The sequence below is a fragment of the Symphalangus syndactylus genome, chromosome 12 (genome assembly GCF_028878055.3).
Source record: "Symphalangus syndactylus isolate Jambi chromosome 12, NHGRI_mSymSyn1-v2.1_pri, whole genome shotgun sequence".
NCBI lineage: Eukaryota > Metazoa > Chordata > Mammalia > Primates > Hylobatidae > Symphalangus > Symphalangus syndactylus.
In genome coordinates, this window is record NC_072441.2 from 45,337,034 (window position 1) to 45,357,781 (window position 20,748).

General features: G+C 40.8%; 1 protein-coding gene across 5 annotated transcripts in view; it reads right to left on the reverse strand.

Moving 5' to 3' along the window:
• Positions 1-2,593: 2,593 nt before the first annotated feature.
• Positions 2,594-20,748, reverse strand: part of TGFBR3 (transforming growth factor beta receptor 3) — a 210,694-nt gene continuing 192,539 nt past the window's right edge. For all 5 annotated transcript variants that reach the window (XM_063625478.1, XM_063625482.1, XM_063625483.1 and 2 more), the window contains 2 exons: positions 17,914-18,021; positions 2,594-6,124 (listed from right to left, as the gene is read on the reverse strand). In XM_063625478.1, coding sequence (XP_063481548.1) covers positions 6,006-6,124; positions 17,914-18,021 — 227 coding nt within the window. In that variant the 3' untranslated portion in view covers positions 2,594-6,005. The remainder of the gene's footprint in view (positions 6,125-17,913; positions 18,022-20,748) is intronic.

The following is a 20,748-nucleotide window of genomic DNA, read 5'->3' on the forward strand; positions in this document are numbered from 1 at the left end:
GTCAACTTCTGAGAGTGATATGTTAAAATATCCTACTTTGATGATGAATTTGTCAGGTCCTCTTTTTCCTCTTTATAATTCTGTCACTTTTTTTTTTTTTTTTTTTGCTTTAAAGCATTGGAGTGTGAGAACATAATACATAAGGATAGTAACTGCAGCAGAATATCTTCGCAAAAAACTAAAATGTCATTACTAGTGAATTGGCTGAATTCATTGTAAAAAATATGAAATTTTTTTTACCAAAAAACATGAAATTTGTTCCGTATCTAATAATCTACAGGAGGTCCATGTTAAGTGAAAAAGGCAAGTTGCAGAGTATATATATTGTGATTCCATTTTTAGTAAACGAAACAAAAACTTCTATATTCATGAACACATTTCAATATGTTTGAGTTTGAAAAAAGGCTGTTAACATCAGCTCCTCTAGGTAAGTGACTGGAGGGAGTAGGAAGGGTAGCGTTAACAAATATCTTTGTATTTCACTTCCTATGAGAACCATGTTTTTATTTGGGCAATTTAAGGTAAGCCTAATAAGAAAATGATGATGATTAGCATTCATCTCAGGAGGCCTGAGAAAGATATGCCATATGAAAAAAGCAAGTCACAGGCTGGGCGTGGTGGCTCACGCCTGTAATCCCAGCACTTTGGGAGGCCGAGATGGGTGGATCACTTGAAGTTAGGAGTTCGAGACCAGCCTAGCCAACATGGTGAAACCTTGTCTCTACCAAAAATATAAAAATTAGCCTTGGATTTAGTAGAAACCCCATCTCTACTGAAAATATAAAAATTAGCTTTGGGTGACACAGTGAGACCCTGTCTCAAAAAAAAAAAAAAAAAGAAAGAAAAAAAAGAAAAAAGCAAGTCACAACTGTTATAATCCAATTTTTTTTTTTTTTTGAGACAGGGCCTTCCTCTGTCACCCAGGCTGGAGTGCGGCGACACGATCTCAACTCACTGGAACCTCCACCTCCTGGGTTCAAAGATTCTCGTGCCTCAGCCTTGTGAGTAGCTGGGATTACAGACGCATGCCACCCCACCCCGCTAATTTTTGTATTTTTAGTAGAGACAGGGTTTCACTATGTTGGCCAGGCTGGTCTCGAACTCCTTACCCCAAGTGATCCACCCACCTTGGCCTCCCAAAGTACTGGGATTACAGGCGTGAGCCATTGCGCCGGGCCATAATCCAATCTTATTTAATGACATGGACATATTGATATGAATTAAGGAAACATCTGGGAACACATACACTAAATCGGTATTCTTATATCCACGTTGGAGGATTATGGAGGCCTTTTCATTGCTACATGTCTGTATTTTTTGCATTCATTTTATACATATATATTGTGTGAACAAGAAAGATAATTTTTTCTTACAAAAAGCCTATGGACTCTCACCAAAACCAACAGCCGAGACACATCTGCAATAAAATCCTACATACAATTCTAGCCACTTCACAGACTCTCTGAAGGCCATTTATTAATCACCCAGGTTTTTCCTCCAGTAGACACAAGGAGAGTTTAATGGCAAAAAAAATTCATTGACCTGCCAATTACTCCCACATATCCTAAGAGGAGCCGGTTGCAGGGGGCACCGTAGCTGTAAAATGCAGCTTAACACTGTTCCTGCTCTGTGGGTACCCACCTGTGTAACATGTGAGGGATGGGCTGCTGGCCTTGATGCCAAATCATCTAAGTCACTAAAAATCTCAAAAGGGGAGTGTGGTCTGTAAATGCATATTCAATGCTATAATGTAATATTTGATACTGAACAAGAACTTTTTTCATTACAAATTTGTCTGGGGGTGAGGATGCCAAATAGAACTGAGCTCTGGAGAGGTGAGAGAAGTAGCTGGGAAGGCAGGCAGATTAGCCTCCTCGGAACCATGCTTAGGAATCTGAACTTTACCCTGAAGGCAAATGGGGGAATTACTTAAAGGCCTCAAAATGGAGTCTTTTTAGGATTACTCTGGCTGCATGGTGGAGAGAGAACTGAAGGGAGCAAAATGGAAAGCCGGCATACTAGTTAGGAGGCTGCTGCAGTGACTCCAGAGACAACGGCCCTCGAGCAGTGTGCAACAGCCGCAGTAGGAATAAGTCAGTGGTTTGAGGAAAGAGACATTTTCGAGGTAGAGTAACACTTGGACTTATTGATTTGGGAAGAGGGGAGCCAAAGAGGCTGTAGTTAGATTCCCAGGTTTCTGGCTTGGACAACTGGAAGAAGACGGTGGTACCACATGGAGATACAGAATGCTGGAAGCAGCACCGCGGTATTTGAAAGGGCTGAAAATAGTAGAGCTTAAATGAGTATTATGTTTCTTTCTTTGACTCTGGGAGATTGACAGAAGGCCCAGGAATGGTTTCCAGGGCGAGACACCCACTTCCAAGTCTCCTGCCATGTTTTTCTGAGAAGAGCGACAGCTCCTGCTGCACTCTTCTTCTAGCCCGTCCGCCCTTCCCTCTGCTCTGGACCTCTTAGCCTTTCTCCTCCCACTTCCTCATCAACACGGAGCAGACGATCCATTCAGGAGAAAGTCACAGTGAAAAAAGTTACATGAGCCTGAGGGTAGAATTTAATGATAACAAGACAAGACACATATTAATAATTGATATATATCTTTTTATTATGCACAGATAAAAGACTTAAAACTGTGGTTATCAAAACTATACATCTAAGCATCTTCACAAAATAGCTGACACACTGAACAGAGAAAGGAATACAACAGGGGTGTTCGAACTGGCCACAGGGATTTTAAGGGTACTCTTTTTACCCTCATAGATGATGAAAACCAGCAACAAAATCAGGCTCATTCAGGAAAAACCAGAAGAGAGAAGTATTGTATTTGGAAACTGATAATAGTCCTTTTTAGAAAAACATCTGTCAGTTTCATGAACAACCCCCAGATAAAACAAACATGAAAAAAATCACATAGGACTCACCCAACAAAATGTGCTCTGTTAACACAACCAGCAGTACAATCATCATTCAAACCATGAGGTAGTTACAGTACAAAAAGACTGGCACGCGTGTGAGCACCCCACACACACTCACAATCATGCCCACTAAGAACACAAGCAGGAAATGGATTTACGATCTTATTACAAGGCAAGGAAAAAACCGTTTTTTTGTTGAGAAAATGCTATAGAGACAGTTTAGACAGAAGAACTCTCTGGCTTTTTAAAATACAGAGTAACAGCTGGTAAACACCACATGGTGAAAAGCTATAGCGTATTATACAGACAATCTGCCTTGGAGTTTAGGGCATTTTAACAACAGCTTCAGCATCAAACAAACAACAAAATGGCCTCTGCAAATTAAGGGTGTAGCCTGCAGAAATAACAAGACTGCAGATAGATAGAAGAGTTCAGCTGAAATACAACAATACTTTTAAAGAAACTTGTAGTACACCTTATAAAAGTAGAGCTTGTACTTTGTATTAAAACTGTAAAGTGTGAAGCAATTAGAAATACTGTAATGAGAGGCTAGGGAGAAAATACCTTTTTTTTCCATGTTCATTTTTTAGAAACATTTCAGAAATACTTAACGACATTCACTCTCCAATATGAGATTAGGTTTTATTGACACAGATTTCTTGATCTGAATAATAATTCTGACAATGAGACCCAAACAAATAAAAGGTGATTTTTTTCCTCTCTCTCTCTTTTAAAAAGATCTTTTGGTTTGTATCTATAAATTTGTAAATTAATTTTAAATTATTTATAAAATCATCGGCAATGTAGCATCTCTCTTAAAAATATATATTTAAATATATTACAGAAGGTTTTAACCCTGTCCTTCTAAGCCATCAATCTTTTAATATCTCCTAATAGCTAATTTTCTTTTTAACACAATGGAAAAGATTTTTTAAAAAAGCAAAGGACTGATGGAAAGAATTCACAGTAGCTGAAATTAAACATTTCATATGGAGTAACTTAAATTTATCTAAAACACTTAAATATATCTTTATACACAAATTTTGTAGTAAAATATAGCTATAAGTGACTTAAAGACTCTAGTCTTCTTTGAAGACATCTTTAAACTTTTTTTTTACATAGAATATGCTGAAACAATACATTCCACCAAAGGTTAGGCAAAGCGCAGTATTTTCAAACACAGGTAGCGTAATCTAGGTCCTCCACTCTGATACCCTTCTGTTAAAAAAAAAACTAAAGGAAAAAAAATTCTCTAAACTCATGTCTTCTTCGTTTGTATATGGAAATCTGGAAATTTTTCAGTAGATGAATGTAGATAGCCTGGAAATCTCAGCCCTAAAGTAATCTGTTTTGGTTAAAATATTTCTTATTGAAAAAAAAAAGTTCCTTATTGAATGTGTATATCTATCAGGTAAGTCAGATTATTACTCAACGATTTGGTAAAAATGATTGTCAATTTCCACATACTTGTTTCCCATACAGACACTGCCCTAAGGTTTTAAGCTTCATCAGCATTACCTACTGAGGTTCCATTCACAGACAACCAGGCATAAATAACTTCCTTATTCTAAGGGCAGTGGGATTTGCTTATGAATATTTTGGGGGTAGAATCTATCTTGTTCTACTTATGGAATTCTAAGTTGTTTGGGGAAATTCCAGAAAAAGAATAATTTGCAATGAAGCTATCTTCAGCAGTAAAATAATTTAGCATGATAATTCCCCTCTGGCATTCTTTTTTTTTTTTTTTTTTTTTTAAACATAGAAGTATCACTGAGCTTATTTTAGCTGCAAAGTGGCATCATATTATTCCATTTAATGAAATTCACCTCAAGCCCTTTTTGATATATTAAATATATGGGATATATTTAAGGCAAGAGAAGTAAGGCAATCCAAATGAGTGCCCTTTTCCAATCTCAGCACTGTCTTGATGGAATTGGCGACACTATTCAGATAACCAACTGGAGACCAACAGGATTTGCCATGCATTTGCATCTCGCTAGAGCTTGGTTTTTATAAAAGGGCCTATTTTTTTTTAAGCTGACACGTTTTGAGAGGAAACACTCACCCTACCAAATATACTTAAGTTGCAACTCTAAAAGCATAAGGACATTTTCAAATTTTCTCTTCTTCAACTGAGAAAATGAATGTGCCAGATGACATATTATATACTTGTACTTGCATACACATAGAAATATATCACTGTGCAAATTCGTCCTTGACTTTATAACTGAATTTCACCTCAAATTATACATTAATTTGTCAGAACAAAATATTAGGAATGGGCACAAATCTGTGGTTCCTGATTTTGGTCATTTTCAATTTCTGTAGGCCTATAAGAAATACAAAATTTGCATTAAGACATTTTGCAGTGGTGTATGCAAGTATGGGAAGAAACAGGAAGCTGATAAGGTCATCAGCATTGGTTTTGGCCCAGGACACAAGAAAGGAATGTTGCCTTGACACTTGTCAGGGTGCAGTCCCTGAGGGCAGCACCCATCAAGGGACACATCAGACCCCACAGGTTGTGGCAGCAAGGTCAGAAGTGTGCATCCAGACGAAGGTGCAAATTAGACAGGAGGAACGCTTAGAAAGCCTCAAAGCATTTCTTGTTTTACATCTTGGTTCAGATATAATCTTTGGCCGCATCTCCTCACTGGTTCTACTATCTGGCTGTTAACCCTTTACCAACTCCTTGAGTCTGGGTAAAACTCAGGGCCCCAAATTATGGATGTTCTCACCTGGACAAAGCAGCATTTTAAAAACTGGCATGTGTTTCACATTGAAAACCCCCAAGCCTGTGAGGGGCTGGTGGAGAAGACCACCATTTTAGCTTTCTCACATGAATTCTAGTGTGGTACAGAAGCCCAGGGTCATGGTTATACTAGCCCTGGGTGTGGGGTGAATACAATGGGTGATCTTTATACTGAAATTCACTCTGTCTTTACAAAGGAACCAAAATCCAGCTCTCTGAGTCTGGACACGAGGCTCAGCCATTGGTCCTGCCCTTGGCAGTAGCTGAGCTGGGCTGGACTGGGCTGGGCTGGGCTGGGCTGGGCTGGGCTGGGCTGGGTTGGGCTAGGCCGTGCTGCTGCTAGAGCAAGGCGTGCTCTGCGTGCTGCCGATGCTGTGGGCAGCACTGCTGTTTTCCGAGGCTGGCGGGGAGGTGGGGACTTGCTGCCTTCCTGCTGTCTCCCCTGCAGTTAATAAAGAAAAGGCAGAGTCAGAGAAAGATGCATATTATGTATGTGCATTCCTGAAAAGATCATTTATTCTGCATTTGCCGTTTTAACCGATGTTTTTCTCAACCGGGGCAGAAGCAACTAGACTAGGTCCTAGATGGCTAGAATACCTTCTAAAATAAGGTTTTGCTATTTGTTGTTTTATTTTTAAAGCATCATGAATGGGAAAAAGAAGACAGCTGACTGACAGGCAGCTCTAGTGGCTAAGACCTCTGAGAGTTGATGACAAAGTCCCTGGATTTCAGGGTCTACAACCTTTGATGAAATCACCACCACTTGGTCTGTGTGAGCTGGCAACTGACCAGCACCTGCATTCAGGAAACACTGTCCATCTTCTCTCATAAAGATATTGTACGATTTGGAGGGTGCGACCTTTAAATTGTAGTTAAGAGAACCCTGGAAGTTTGGGAGCCTTGTTCTGAATGCACTTGTTAAAAACAGGAGTGAAATATAGACTTTGTCCTAGCTACAGTAGAGAGAGCCTTGTGTGCCAAACAGATAAATTACCTGAGAAATTGGGTGGGGGATAGCTGCTATTGGAAAAACCTTTTGGGGAAAGGGTTTAGCTGTTTGCACACGGGGACTGCAGCTGCCAGCGAATGGCCTCTCTTCCCCGCTGAGGTTCCCTGTGGGGTGCAGTGTGAGTATCTCCTAACACTTTGAGCATCCCACTTTTCATTACACACCCCACTGCATTTTAGCTAAAGCCATTCATCGTGCCAAATGTGCAGTGCTTTGGAGAGGAAGGAAACCTCAAGTCACACACATGGTTTGCATTTAACAGTGCAGAAGGCCCTAGAGTTAGTCTTCTCTTCGGCAAAACCAGCCTCAGTGCAACCCTCAAAAAATGGCTCTAGGTAGGGGAAAGTGATCAGGGCTCTCCAATAAAAAACACTGCATTTACTTTGAAAAGTCAGAGCATAAACTTCATAAACTTCTTGTAAGCAGCATCCCCTCCTTCAATGTGGGAAACCCCAGAGGGCCAGGCTTGTTTATGAATGAGCCTCCTCTTTCCTGTCATGCTGAAATACACATCTATCAGCCGGAGATAAGCAACCCTCCCAGCTGCTTCATTAAAACATAACACTCGAGGAAAGGCCCTGCCCTCCAGTGCAGGAACTTGGCCCCATTACTTTCATTCTCTTTCTGGGGCCCCTCAAAAGCCTCTGTGAAAAAAGCAGTTCTGCAAAATGTAGAACTGGCTCATGTCCCTGGGTCTGGTTACAGCTTTTCCTGTCACCCCTTTCATGAGCCACACAGCTATACACTCTTTTGCATCAACCTCAAGTATTTATGTGCTTGTTGTAAGTTTGGCCCTTGTTATACTTCCTCTAATTATCTTTTCTTCTGGGATTGGCGGGATGGATAGGGGACTGGGGTCAATATTCCTGAGAAGTGGAGAAACACTGCTTTTTTTTTTTTTTTTTGAGACGGAGTCTCGCTCTGTCCCCTAGCCTGGACTGCAGTGGCATGATCTTGGCTCACTGCAACCTCCACCTCCTGGGTTCAAGCAATTCTCCTGTCTCAGCCTCCCGAGTAGCTGGGACTACAGGCATGTGCCACCATGCCTGGCTAAATTTTTGTATTTTTAGTAGAGACAGGATTTCACTGTGTTAGCCAGGATGGTATTGATCTCCTGACCAAGTGATCGGCCCACCTCGGCCTTCCATAGTGCTGGGATTACAGGCATGAGCCACCATGCCCGGCTGAAACACTGCTTTTGACTTTTTTGGAAACCTATGTTTTGGACCCTCCCCAGCACTGCCCTCTACTCTTCATGTGTATATGTATAACTAAGGGTGGGGAAATTTGCCTCCATGGCAATAACTTTCTGCCAAAAATTCACTTTCCCCTGAGTAGGAGCTTTATTTCTAGAAGGGAATCAAATCTCTTAACTATTCTGATGTCAAAACAAAAACAACCTCCAGAGACCCAAACAACTCTAGATATACTTTAAGAATTCGACTCCCTTACAAACCACATGTTGGGCCATACCCGGCTGGATCCTCACATAATCAATCAGAATGTGGCTATGCATGAACCATATTTTAAAAATATTTTTTCCTATTTAAATAAGGATACATCTGAAAAGCAGGAGGTAACTCCATCTTTTTCTTTTTTGGCTCACCTGGGCTTTGTTTGCTCAGCCCAACAGCAGGTAAAAAAGAGGGCCTTGCTTCATCTAGCAATAGGGAGCGAGTTTGCTCCTCCAGGATTTGCCCTGTGCTTGATTATTCATATTCAGGAAAAGTGCCAGGACTATGCCCTGCCCAGGAAGCCTGAATATCTGCTTTCCGATGTCTATTTGCCAAATATAATTTGTTGCCATGTCAGTTTATTTTCATCAGTGCCCGTTAAAGAGACCTTTCAACTTCCCGAGTTTTGGGAACTCTTGTTCTGGTAATGCAAAACACTTCAAAACAAAACCCCAAACAAAACAAGAAGCCTCTGCACTCAAGACTGCAGGATGCATCTCACCAGCTGGATAAGTCAAGTTAACCTAATATTATATTGACTTTGATCCAATAATGAGCCAAGGTGAGTCTCTGTCTGAGAATCTGCTGGGAAATACTGAAAGTCCCCTCTTCAGACCATCCTTTCCAGTTCTGTGGCTATTTTCACATGTAAGATGCAAGGTTTCTCAATACAACCATGTTTTAAAAATAACTCTTACCTTTTGACAGAATTAAGAAAAAGATTTTTCACTGTCAAATGGAAGTGATGCTACAGAAAAATTCACCATGAGGAAGAAAGTTGAATGTACAGATGCTTCTACTTAATGGGCCAACAGAGACCCCTGGGTTTTCTGAGATGGGTCTTTGGCTGTCTGCTCTCCACTACAGTGGTCTCTGATTTCGTGGAGCACCAACTTTCTCTTAAAACATCCCTTGGGTGACAAAGATAACAAGGCTGCTCCTAAAGGAGATGGGCAGGGAGGACCTCGTGGCTAAGCAGACTAGGCCCAATTAACACATCTAAGAAATTCAAGGAGGGCGCCTTGCTCGTAAATAAATATCAAACTTGGCTAGCAGAGGAAATGTATTCAGTCTTCCTGCTTTCCTCCTAAAATATCAAACCACATTGAGGGAACAGAGATTTGAGAGGAGGGAGAGTAAGTAGGGGAGAGAGGAATTTGGTGCCTGACATACTCTGGAGGAGGAGGGTACGCTGAGGATAAGGACACTAAGGATTAATTCCACCCATCTCACAGTTAGCCTATGGCTGGGCCTAGATACTGCCAGAGATGCCTTAAGAAATAGAAAAACAAAGCCAGGTGCGGTCACTTACAGTGCCAGCTACTTAGGAGGCTGAAGGGGGAGGATCTCCTGAGGCCAGGAGTTAGAGACTGCAGTGACCTATGATCTCACCTGTGAAGAGCCTCTGCACTCCAACCTGGGCAACATAGAGAGACCCTGTCTCTGCGGGGCGGGGGGAGAAAAAAAGAAGCAAAAAAATAAAAAATAAAACGAACCAAAACAAAAAACATTTCTTAATGGAGAATGTTTTATTTCTTTAGCACGGCATGGAGTTGTCCAGATCTGACTTCCTGCTACCTCTTTGGCGTCTATATTACAACTGGATTCTTATTTCTAAGTCTTTCACCATGGCAGGTCCTGGGGAAGAAACTATTCAAGAAAGATGTGAACAGCATGGGAGGACTCTGTGAGGAAACAACAGAAGAGTGAAAAAGAAAGGTGAGGGGAAGCTTGGTATTTAGGCCAAAGGAGACTATTGCAAATACTCTCTCTGAGGATTATTACAAAGAGGAGCAGACAGCTGTTCTTTATCTCCCTGGAGGGCAGAACACGAGGAAATGAGTTTAAATGGCAGGAATAGGGATTTAGGTGAGATAGAAAAGAACTTGCTGATTATGAGGATTGGTTAGTTATAGAGGGAATTTATGGAATCTCCTTCTCAGGAGATATTTAAGCATAGGATTGAAAACCATATACCTGGGGACACTTTAGATTTACTATTCCTTGATGCTAGAAAGAAAATAAAGATATTTTCTTCTAGGTCTATGTGTTGGATGTGATTTTGTATCAGTTAAGGTCTCAGTTTCTTGATCTCCTAACTGTAATTAATTCACAAGCTCACTCTTTAAGCAGAGTGAATGATACTACCTTTAATTTAGAGAAGTCTTCAATCACTTTTTATCATTTTCAAATTTCATTCCTCCCCAGCCTCCAGGCGAAAGACTCTTCTTTTGCAGCAAAATTCTCCAGGAGGGGTGAGTTAGATGTTGTTAGAAGTCACAGGGAAAAGACTCTATCAAGAATTAAAGTTTTTCACAATGTCCTGCCTACTACTTTCTTTCTGTATTCCTGCAGTGTAGCCAACCTGTTTGTATATGGACTTTGGTTTTCTGTGGTATCTTCCCCGCCTTTGTGGCCCCTGAATAGGATGCAAAGTCTGATATAACTAAGAAGAAGAAGAAAAGCAAGAGGGAAAGAGAAATCAGGTGGAGGAGGAAGGCTGTCCTCCACAGCTGTCGCTACAACCCCGAGTCAGAAACTGGACTTGAAGCTCCGGTTTGTTCAATGGCTAGACTTGCTACCTTAGTAGGTGTATTATTTGTGTTTCCCTTTAGTCAACACAGAGATAATCGCTACTTCACAGGGTTATTAGGGTGAGCGTACTTAAAACAAGAAATGCGTAATAAAAGCTTTTTCAACTTTAAGGCTGCTCTGATGTGTAAGCAGAAAAAAAATCTAAGCGTGGAAGGAACACTGTTTCACAAGAGCATAATAAAATGTTGAGGTTTTGAATTAGGTGTGCCCGTCCCAACTCATTGGGCAGTTTTCAGCAACCCTCCATGGAACACACCATGTGTTCTTAAAGCAAAAGTCAAGCGCATACCCCAAAGTCCACCCGAGTCAGGTAAGAGGTTTGCATTAGGAGCAGCTCTGGAGGTGCCAATGTGTTCAGAGGCCTGAGGTTTCTCCAGGTTCCCAAGTGTAGCCCGATGAAAAGAGAAACAGCAAGAAGACAGGCTAAGGTGTAATAGGGTAGGAGGCAAGAGAGCAAGTCCCAGGGATCAGACAGATGCAGCTGGAACAGATGGAAACCCCAATGTGACTATAAAGAAGGCAGGCTCCACTCTCTTTTCACTCAAATGCCCATATCATTATTTTATAAAACCATTAAACATAGAGGTTAAGATGAATGCCTTTGGCTTTCCTGGTGTCTATTGGTGTGTCTTTTTCTCTCAAAAAACAAAGCACCTCCCGGAGCATCTGGCCATTCAACACCCTTCCCCCTTCTTCTCACCCTCCCCTCAGTTTCCATGAAAGGTTAATAGAAAACTTAATTCTTCAGATTAGAAACACTTCTTCTTTCTCCAGTGAGACTTCCCCTGTCAGTTCTCCATTTTTCTGACACAGTTCATCCGGTCATTGCTTTCTTAAAGGTTGGCATGTGTGTCTGTAGCTGGGTTTCTGCCTGAGCCAATCTGCTTATAATCAGTCTGTTTGGTTATTCTCTTCCTCTGAATATATGGGAACTCCACAACAGCAAGGACTTTGTGTTGCTCATGGCTATTTTACCAGTGCCTAGAATAGTGTTGGCATTTAACAATAGCTTAAAAAAATCCATTGAATAAGTGAGTGAAAGAACGAATACATGAGTGAACAAACCAAAAAAATTTAGCTGATACTAAACAGAGGCAAAAAGAAAAACCAAAATACATGTTAATTAATGTTTATTATCTGATAAGCAGAAGGAAGATAAAAAGATTATGGCTACATGACCGTTGAATTTGTAATAACAGAATAGGAAGAGTGAACTCTGAATCAAGAAAGCAAGCCTCCAGTCCTGACCGCTGTGCCTGTGTAACTTTGAGCTGGTCACATCAGTTCTCTGGGCTCAGCTTTCTCGCTATGTAAAAAGGAAATGCTGATGCAGACTAGTAATTTTCCAAGGACTCCCTTTAAGAAACTGATTAAAAAAAAAAAAAAAAAAAGCAAGGGTACGACTTTGCATAGAGATAGTGCATTTAAAGGCACTGACTTGCATTCCTTTCCCAAATCTTACCAGAATGACAGTAAATGGACTTTTAAAGGCATAAACATATGAAAACAAAGATAACAAAAGTAAAGATAACAGCAATAAAATATTGGAAGCTGGTGAGGAAATGGGTGAGTGGCAACTGACTTGGCAGACTCAAGAGAGCCGAAACCTAAGCGAACAGTGGGAAAAACTGAGAAACAAGCAATTTATGTCACCAAACCCTTAAAAAACTCAGGGAATGGTGGCATCAGGTACCTCTGGAAACCTCCCTTGAACATATGGCTATAAGCAAGAGGGGTTGGCTGAACTATATGAGAAGCAGAATAGTCCTCTAAATTTCCTCCCTGACTCCACTGGGCTGAGATCTGCCCTTCCTAATCCAGGAAGAAGACGGGAAGTTTACTCTCTTAGGAGGAAACTGAATGTTCCAGGAATGATCAACACCAGGCACATTTGAGGGCAAGAGAACCACATTCAAAAGGGGGGATTCAGCAAACATATATTAATACATATTTTGGCTCACCAGGGCTTCTTTTGCTCAGCCTAAAAGGAGATAAAGCCAGATGGCCTTGCCTTATCTAGCAACAGTGAAACTCTGAATCAAGAAAGTAGGGTTCCAGTCCTGACTGTAACCATGTAACAAATTTGTCTCCTGCAGAATTTGCCATGCGCTTCATTATTTGCATTCGGGAAAAGTGCCAGGACTATACCCTGGCAGGGAAGTCTGGATATTTGCTTTCCGGTGTCTATTTGCCAAATATAATTTGTTGCCATGTCAGTTTATTTTAATCAGTGCCCATTATAAAGGTCTTTCAACAGCCAGTCCTATACTTTCAAGCAGGAGACAGAAAAACATTTTATGGAAACCTGAAGAGCTAAAGAGGAAAGCTCCAATGATGACATATCAGGGGTTCATCAATAAAATGGCCCAGTCAGATCACCCTAAAGAAGTTCACAATCAATACATCCCACCCACAGCTTAGAATTTCCTCATTCTTTTTTTTCCTCATTCTTAAATAATCCTATATTAATATTCTCAGATGATACTGCACCCATGAAACAAGAATGGAACTTTTTTTTAAAAGAAAAGAAATTCATAGGAAAAAAGTTATTAGAATTTAAAAAGTTATTGGAATTAAAAAATTTGAAGCCAGTATTAAAAACTCAGTAGAAAACTGAAAGATAAAGATGAGAAAATCTCCCAGAAAATAAAGCAGAAACATGGAAAACAGGAAAGAAAGGAAAATTAAAGGACAAGAGGTTCAACTTTCAAACAAAATGACTTCTAAAATGAGAGAAAACAGAAAAAAGGGGGTGAGAAAAAAATAACTCATTCTTAAAAATCTCAGTACTGAAAGATATGAGTCTCTAAACTGAAAGGGCCCAATTAATGACCAGCATAATGTATAAACATACACCTAACTCAAGAGATATCATTGTAAAATTTCTTCCAGAAAGAAAAAACCGGTTATATACAAAAAGGATCAGGAATCTGCACAGCTCTGAACTTTTCAACAGCAATCCTCAGAACTAGAAGACAATGAGGAGGGCTTTCAAAAGTCCGAAGGAAAAAGTGTCTATAATCTAACATTCTATACCCTGCCAAACTATCTATCAGGCATTTCTGTTAAATGAGGATATTTTCAGACATGCAAGGTGTGAGAAACATTTGCCTCCTATGTACGCTTTAAACCAGGAAGAAGAAAGGCAGAGATACATGACACAGGACATCCACAACTCAAAAGAGAAGTGAAGGGAATGCACAGAATGGTAGTGAAGAAGATCATAGGAAGACAGCAGCATCCAGAAGTGGAGGGAACCGGTTCAGACAGGAGCAGGTCAGAGGCTCCAGGAAAGAGCTGAAGAAAAGGAATCAGTAGAACATTCCATACGTCTCAATGTATTAAAAGGAGATTGAGACAGCTGGCAGGGTCAGCAGAAGAATTAATGATAAATACATAGAAAATTAAGCTAACAACTGAGGCAGGAGAATGGCATGAACCCGGGAGGCGGAGCTTGCAGTGAGCCAAGATCGCACCATTGCACTCCAGCCTGGGTGACAGAGCAAGACTCTGTCTCAAAAAAAAAAAAAAAAAAAAAAGAAAAGAAAAGAAAATTAAGCTAATGGGGTAGGGTGGGGAAAGATAATAATTCGAGGGAAAATTAAAAGTCATGCAGGATATTATACTACATGAGTTAACTGTGATTGGCATTTAGGTAGTCATAATAACGTAAACAGTAAATGCTGATCTAACAAAAATGTCAGTATATTTCTATTAAGAGGATGTTGGGGGAAGGGGACACTTTCCATAACAGGAGGTCTAGAGCAAAGGTGTAAACCTGCAAAGTCAAAAAGCAGCAATATACTCAGGTTATTTAGAAGTATGGATTAACGTCCAAAAGGATAAGCTAAGCGCCAAAAATAATGCTCTGGGGAGTGAGAAAGGAAGGTAAGGGCAGTAGGGGTTTGATTTTTTTCATAACAAGTCTTGTAGGATTATTTCAACCTTTAAACTATTTGCATGTACTACTTTGATAAAGCTAAAAAGTTTTACTAGAAAATAAAAATAAAAGCATTTGTTCCTCCCTTCAAGAAAAAAACAGATACGATTTTGCATGTGACTTTAGGGACCTTCATAGACTAGAAGTTAGGGACCCCTGAACTAGGTAGGGTCCCTAGGAGCATGAACATTCTATGGTTCCAGCACCATTTCAGCCCCCAAACACCCCTCCTCGCTACAGCATCTTAGGAGAGAATGTAAGTTTTAGGAATGGAGTTTTCCAAACAGAATTAATCCAGCCTTAAGGGAGTACCTCTTATTGTGCCCAGAGTTGTCATATGATAAAGTGGGAACCCAGCCTTTGTAGACTAACACACATTCCAGGTATGTTAAGTAGATATCCACAATCCAAATTTGTGACTTGGTTTTGTGCTCTGTGCTGCACATGGAATGGAAAGCGTAAACAAAGGGAAAGTCATTCAAATTAAGGATTGTTTTTCACACAGAGGCAGATGCTATCTGAACCCCCAAATACAGCATATACAATCTGTGAGTTCCACAGCTTCAATTCTTGTTGAAATTGAATGGACTGAGCCAGTATTTGTATCCTAGCTCTCCCCATTGCCCACTGCATTATAATGTTCCTTATTAATCTAAATTGCTGCTAGCTGACCCAGGTAAGAAGCTGAAGGGGTTCTGGAAAAGAACTATCATGTGGTCCTGAAGTGAATCTTCTTCATGCTTGTACGATGCTGGTATTCCTCAAGAGTAATCTATAAAATGAGCCAGAGGCTACAGTTTTTAATAAAAAGTAATTTTGAAGCTGTCTCATAAGTCATGCCAATGGATTTTAAGCCCAAATGACAGTGTCTATAAACCTTTTACCTTCTGAATCAGTGTAATTCATTTTGCTGGAAAGCATCACAGGAGGGAGGTCTTTGGTTTCATTTTTCTTAAATTGACTTACAAACCTATTTCTACATTAACAGTACTTTAAAAGGCCCTCCTGAAGTCTCTGGCTTGGGGGAAAAAGGATCAGTAACAACACACTTCCAAATCCAATGAGCATGAACACATGCCATTACAACCAAGCTTTGCTTTTTATCAGGTTTGTGTGCTTGGCTGTGGATAACAGTCTGGACAATTGGGGGGATTTCAGTGGGGCGTGTTCCAGTAGTGAGTGTTATCTGGTTGCCCTATACTCTGCCTGGACCTGGCTTCCTGGCCCAAGATTACCTTTGAGAGTGCAGCTGTGTGACCAAGGCCAGTCAGTGGCTGAGCAGGCACATGGTAAACATCTGTGGGTGACCCCGTCTTCTTGGAGTACTTTCAAACTCATTCCCAACAGCCAACACAGGCTGCCAACAGCCCTAGAACCTCTCAGCCAGGCAAGAGGTTGGAAAAGTTGCAAAGAACTGTTAGCTTGAGATCTCAACATGTCAGTATTCCTGCGACAAAATTACTTACTTTAAAATGCTGCTCTGCTAAATTCTGTCTTTCTGGTCCTTTTATAAACTGTTCATGAGGGAGAATCCTCCTGAACTGATTCACAGATGGTTATATAATACTCAGAATCATGACACTGGAGTCTTATTTATTTTGAGACAACATCTCTCTCTGTCGCCCAGGCTGGAGTGCAGTGGCACCATCACAGCTCACTTTAGCCTCAACCTCCCAGGTTCAAGCCATCCCCCCCTCAGCCAGCTGGGACAAGAGATGCACACCAAGACGCCATGCTAGTTTTTGTGTTTTTTTGTAGAGACAGGGTTTCACTATGTTGCCCAGGCTGGTCTTGAACTCCTGGGCTCAAGCGATCCTCCTGCCCCGGCCTCCCAAAATGCTAGGATTATGAGAAGTCATTTTTTAATCTTTCACATAAACATACTTCACTCAAAGTATCCTGATTAAGAACAAGCACTTGAGGACTCAAAGTCCCTCTATTCAAGTCTTCTACATTTTTGCCAAGAGGTTGCCTTTTGGGTGAATGTCCCATGCTAGGCATGAAAGAGTCCATTCCTCTCCTTCTGGCATAATCTAAAATACCTCAGTCAAGAGATGTAGTATTTAAAGTGAAAATTCTGATTTGAATCTGACACTTTTAACTATCAGAGGATCACTGTGTCATGCTTTTATTCTCAACAGCTTGACATTTTGTCTAGCAATCAAGAGGGTAAAGATATGACTCTCCAAAATATCCTTCAGTACTTCCTTCCTCTTTAAATGAGCCATCCTTTCAGCTCGGCCCAAGGGGAGGCCAAAGATCATGGCATTCATTGGTTTAATGGCCAATCAATGAAATTCTAAACAGAGAAGCTGGGCCTGCCACTTGCCTCTGACGGATCAATCTAGCACAGTTTACCTAGGTTCACAGTGTAAAACTACAAGGATCCAAGAACAAACAAGAACGAGACCGACTAGTTCTCTAGAATGCCACAAAATGCATGTCACTCCTTCCCATAGTTGTAAGGAAACTAAGAAAGAATCGATAGCAGGGGAATCCATTTGTTCTTTCTCCATTGCACTAAAGACTCCCTTTGCTGGCCTGCATTCTGTACTGGGGTCAGAACAGGTTCTCTCATCAGGCTAGTATGTTTCAACCTTGGGATTGGTAGGGAGGAGCACATCTGAATTTTGAAGATTGAGGGATAATAGCTTGAAAATGAAGTGCTCTGTTTCATCACTTTTATTTTTTTCAGTTCATGGAAATCTATTTAGAAAACTTAACTGTATAGAAAAACATGAAAATTTTGTTTTATCAAAGATAACACAGCATGGGTTAAAAAAAGGTTGAGAAAATCTGGTTTAAGTCATTGATTAAGGACTCTGATGGACAGTGCTCAATACCTTGGCAGGTGTGGTAATAAAATCTTGGCTTTCTTTTTCACTTCCTCTCATTTATATGCCTAAGTCTTTGGTTTTGACGGGATGGTTTGTATTTCTGTACATTGTCTGAATTAACTTTAACTCTAACAACAAAGTAGCTTTATTAGCAGCTAAATTTCACCAACATCACAATTGCAACTGGCACAAACAGTTTAAACATTCCTTTTCTTTCCACTGTTTATGGCAAATTATACTTTTGTAAAACCCAATTTATACCAAATATGTAAACGTAAAAATAGTAGGAATGAACTTGCTCTTTCATTCGTTATTTCATCCAACAAAACACTGAGTGTCTATTGTGTGGCAGGAACACAAGCTGTTCACCAACTCATACTCAACAGTCACACTAACCTGTGTGAGAATAGATGTACCACAAGGCCCCCGTCAGGAGTGCTCCGATCACAAAGGCTGCAAACGCAATGCCCATCACGGTTAGGGTGTCCAGACCATGGAAAATTGCTATAAAGGAGAGAAACCGATACACACAACTTCTCAGTCTGCATCATACATTGCAATTTTATATTTGTTTCACAAGCACTGTCATAAAGGTTGAGCACTAATAAAATCTGAGAATGCAATGAAGATTCCAATTACACTGTATTTTGTAACTTGCAAATTTTTTTTCAAAGGAGAAATGAAATTATCAGGTTTCCAAAGTATTCTCAGTTTGCAATTTATTTTGATCAACAAACTAACTAAAAAATCGGATTTGCAGGCCGGGCGCAGTGGCTCATGCCTGTAATCCCAGCACTTTGGGAGGCCGAGGTGGGCGGATCACCTGAGGTTGGGAGTTCGAGACCAGCCTGACTAACATGGAGAAACCTCATCTCTACTGAAAAAAAAAATACAAAATTAGCCGGGCGTGGTGGTGCGTGCCTGTAATCCCAGCTTCTCGGCGGGGCTGAGGCAGGAGAATCGCTTGAACCCGGGAGGCAGAGGTTGCGGTGAGCCGAGATCGTGCCATTGCACTCCAGCCTGGGCAACAAGAGCAAAAACTCCGTCTCAAAAAAAAAAAAAAAAAAATCAGATTTGCAAACTTTGTAAAATCTTGTCTGTCATCTCATTGTCTCACTCTGAGAACCTACTATTTGAATGGAGGGTGGCTTGAAAATTCACAGGCTAAGATGCTTTGGAAAATAAAGTGAACTTCCATGATCAAAATCTGGCTTATTGCTGCTTATTCACTGAACACCTCCAAAAATGACACACTGCACAGAAAACACACACCTTAGAAGACTTTATACACGTATTTTTGTGAACATTTACAAGTATGAAAGATAACAGAAAGGAGAATATAGAATAAAAATAAGCTATTCCTGTGGATTATAACATTTCACCGATCTCATATTAAACTCTTAACAGCTTCATATTGTGTCATTTAAAACAATCTACTTTTTAACACTTTTCCAACCGTGATCTTTCTATGAGGGGAACGGAAATACTTCCCAGTGGGGAGTGATGTCAGCTTTATGGTCAGCAAAACATATAAATAGAACCAATTGTTTCTCCATTTGGCAAAGGTTTTTATATTTGAAATTAATTCCAGGCCCCAGAAATAGAACATTTCCTTTCATTTAAGAGAACTACCTTCTTTGAGTCACTTATAAAAAGTTGAAATTGGTTTCCAAGGGAGAGGAGTTTTTGGTAGAACACAATTTCTAAGGTCTCTGGGTTTTGAATATGAGTGGGAAATACAGGATCTCCCCACTATTATCATACTATTTCTACTTTCTGCTCCAGTCAGAAGCAACTCCAGTGATCTCTATATAAATTAAATCCCTTTGCCTTTCAACTCACTTCAGTGTAAAGAAAGCTATTTTTTTTAAATTGGAGATTGCCATACACTCCTGTGACCTTCGGGCAGCCCAGCACTCCAAAGGCTCGGGGAAAGTATGCCGTGGTAGAACGAGTCTGGAAGGATCCAAACTCCCAAGTTCTGGTCCCCACTCTTCTAGACCTGTGCTCTTTGGTGTGTTCATTTAACTTCTGAAAAATGCGGATAGGTTTGGTCACCTGCTGAAGTCAGGGGGTCAACACCTGAGTTTGTAAAACGGATGAAGATCCACTAGATGGAGGAAGAGGTGGGAAGAGCTCCCTGGAGGTGAAGTTGAACCGAGCCATCAACCTATTTAATCTAGTCCTTAGAACTGATATTAGAAGATCATTTGCCTTTTTATACCCACAGATGCAAAAATTGAACGTGATTACAAATTTTTAGTGAAACTATTCTAAATTTCCAAAGATGGATATGTGTCCACATGTGCCTGTCTTTGAGTTCATATTGTTCCATAATTAAAAATAATAATAATAATAATCCACTTAAGACAATGGTTTATGAAGTGCTTTGTGAAAGGAACTTTCCAGACTGATTGTTAAATGTAGTGAAGAATCAGCCGTGGAGACTATTCCTGGGAGTCTCACAAAGGAAAAAAAGCACAGATTCACAAATTCTCCTCACCAGACAACATTATCTACAAGAGCTCTGGGTGGACAGCTGGGAAGTCCAGGTTCAAGTCCTGCCTCAATGCCAACGAGGCAGGAATATTTCTGGGTCAGCATTTTCTTCTGCATAAAACAATGAAATTGGCCTAGACAGTCTACCGCCGTACCACCCTGAACGCGCCCGATCTCGTCTGAAATTGGCCTAGACAATTTCCAAGTCCTCATTCTGTAGCAATTGGTGTTGCTTTCTCTTTCATTCTTTTTTTTTTTTTTTTTTTTCTTGAGACGGAGTCTTGCTCTGTCGCCCAGGCTGGAGTGCAGTGGCCCAATCTCGGCTCACTGCAAGCTCCGCCTCCCGGGTTCACGCCATTCTCCTGCCTCAGCCTCTCCGAGTAGCTGGGACTACAGGCGCCCGCCAGCACGCCCGGCTAATTTTTTATATTTTTAGTAGAGATGGGGTTTCACCGTGGTCTCGATCTCCTGACCTCGTGATTCGCCCGCCTCGGCCTCCCAAAGTGCTGGGATTACAAGCGTGAGCCACCACGCCCGGCTCTCTTTCATTCTTACATGCTCTTCCTGGTGCCCCCAGCCCTTGCACTATGGATTGTCTTGAAAGTATAGCAATGAGTTCCCTTAGCATTACGCCTCTGAGCAGATAAATATTGTTGATAAGACTTAAAGCAAACCACTTCCATGGCTGTATGTGAATTCTTTCAGGTTAGAACAGACATAAGCATGCAAGTC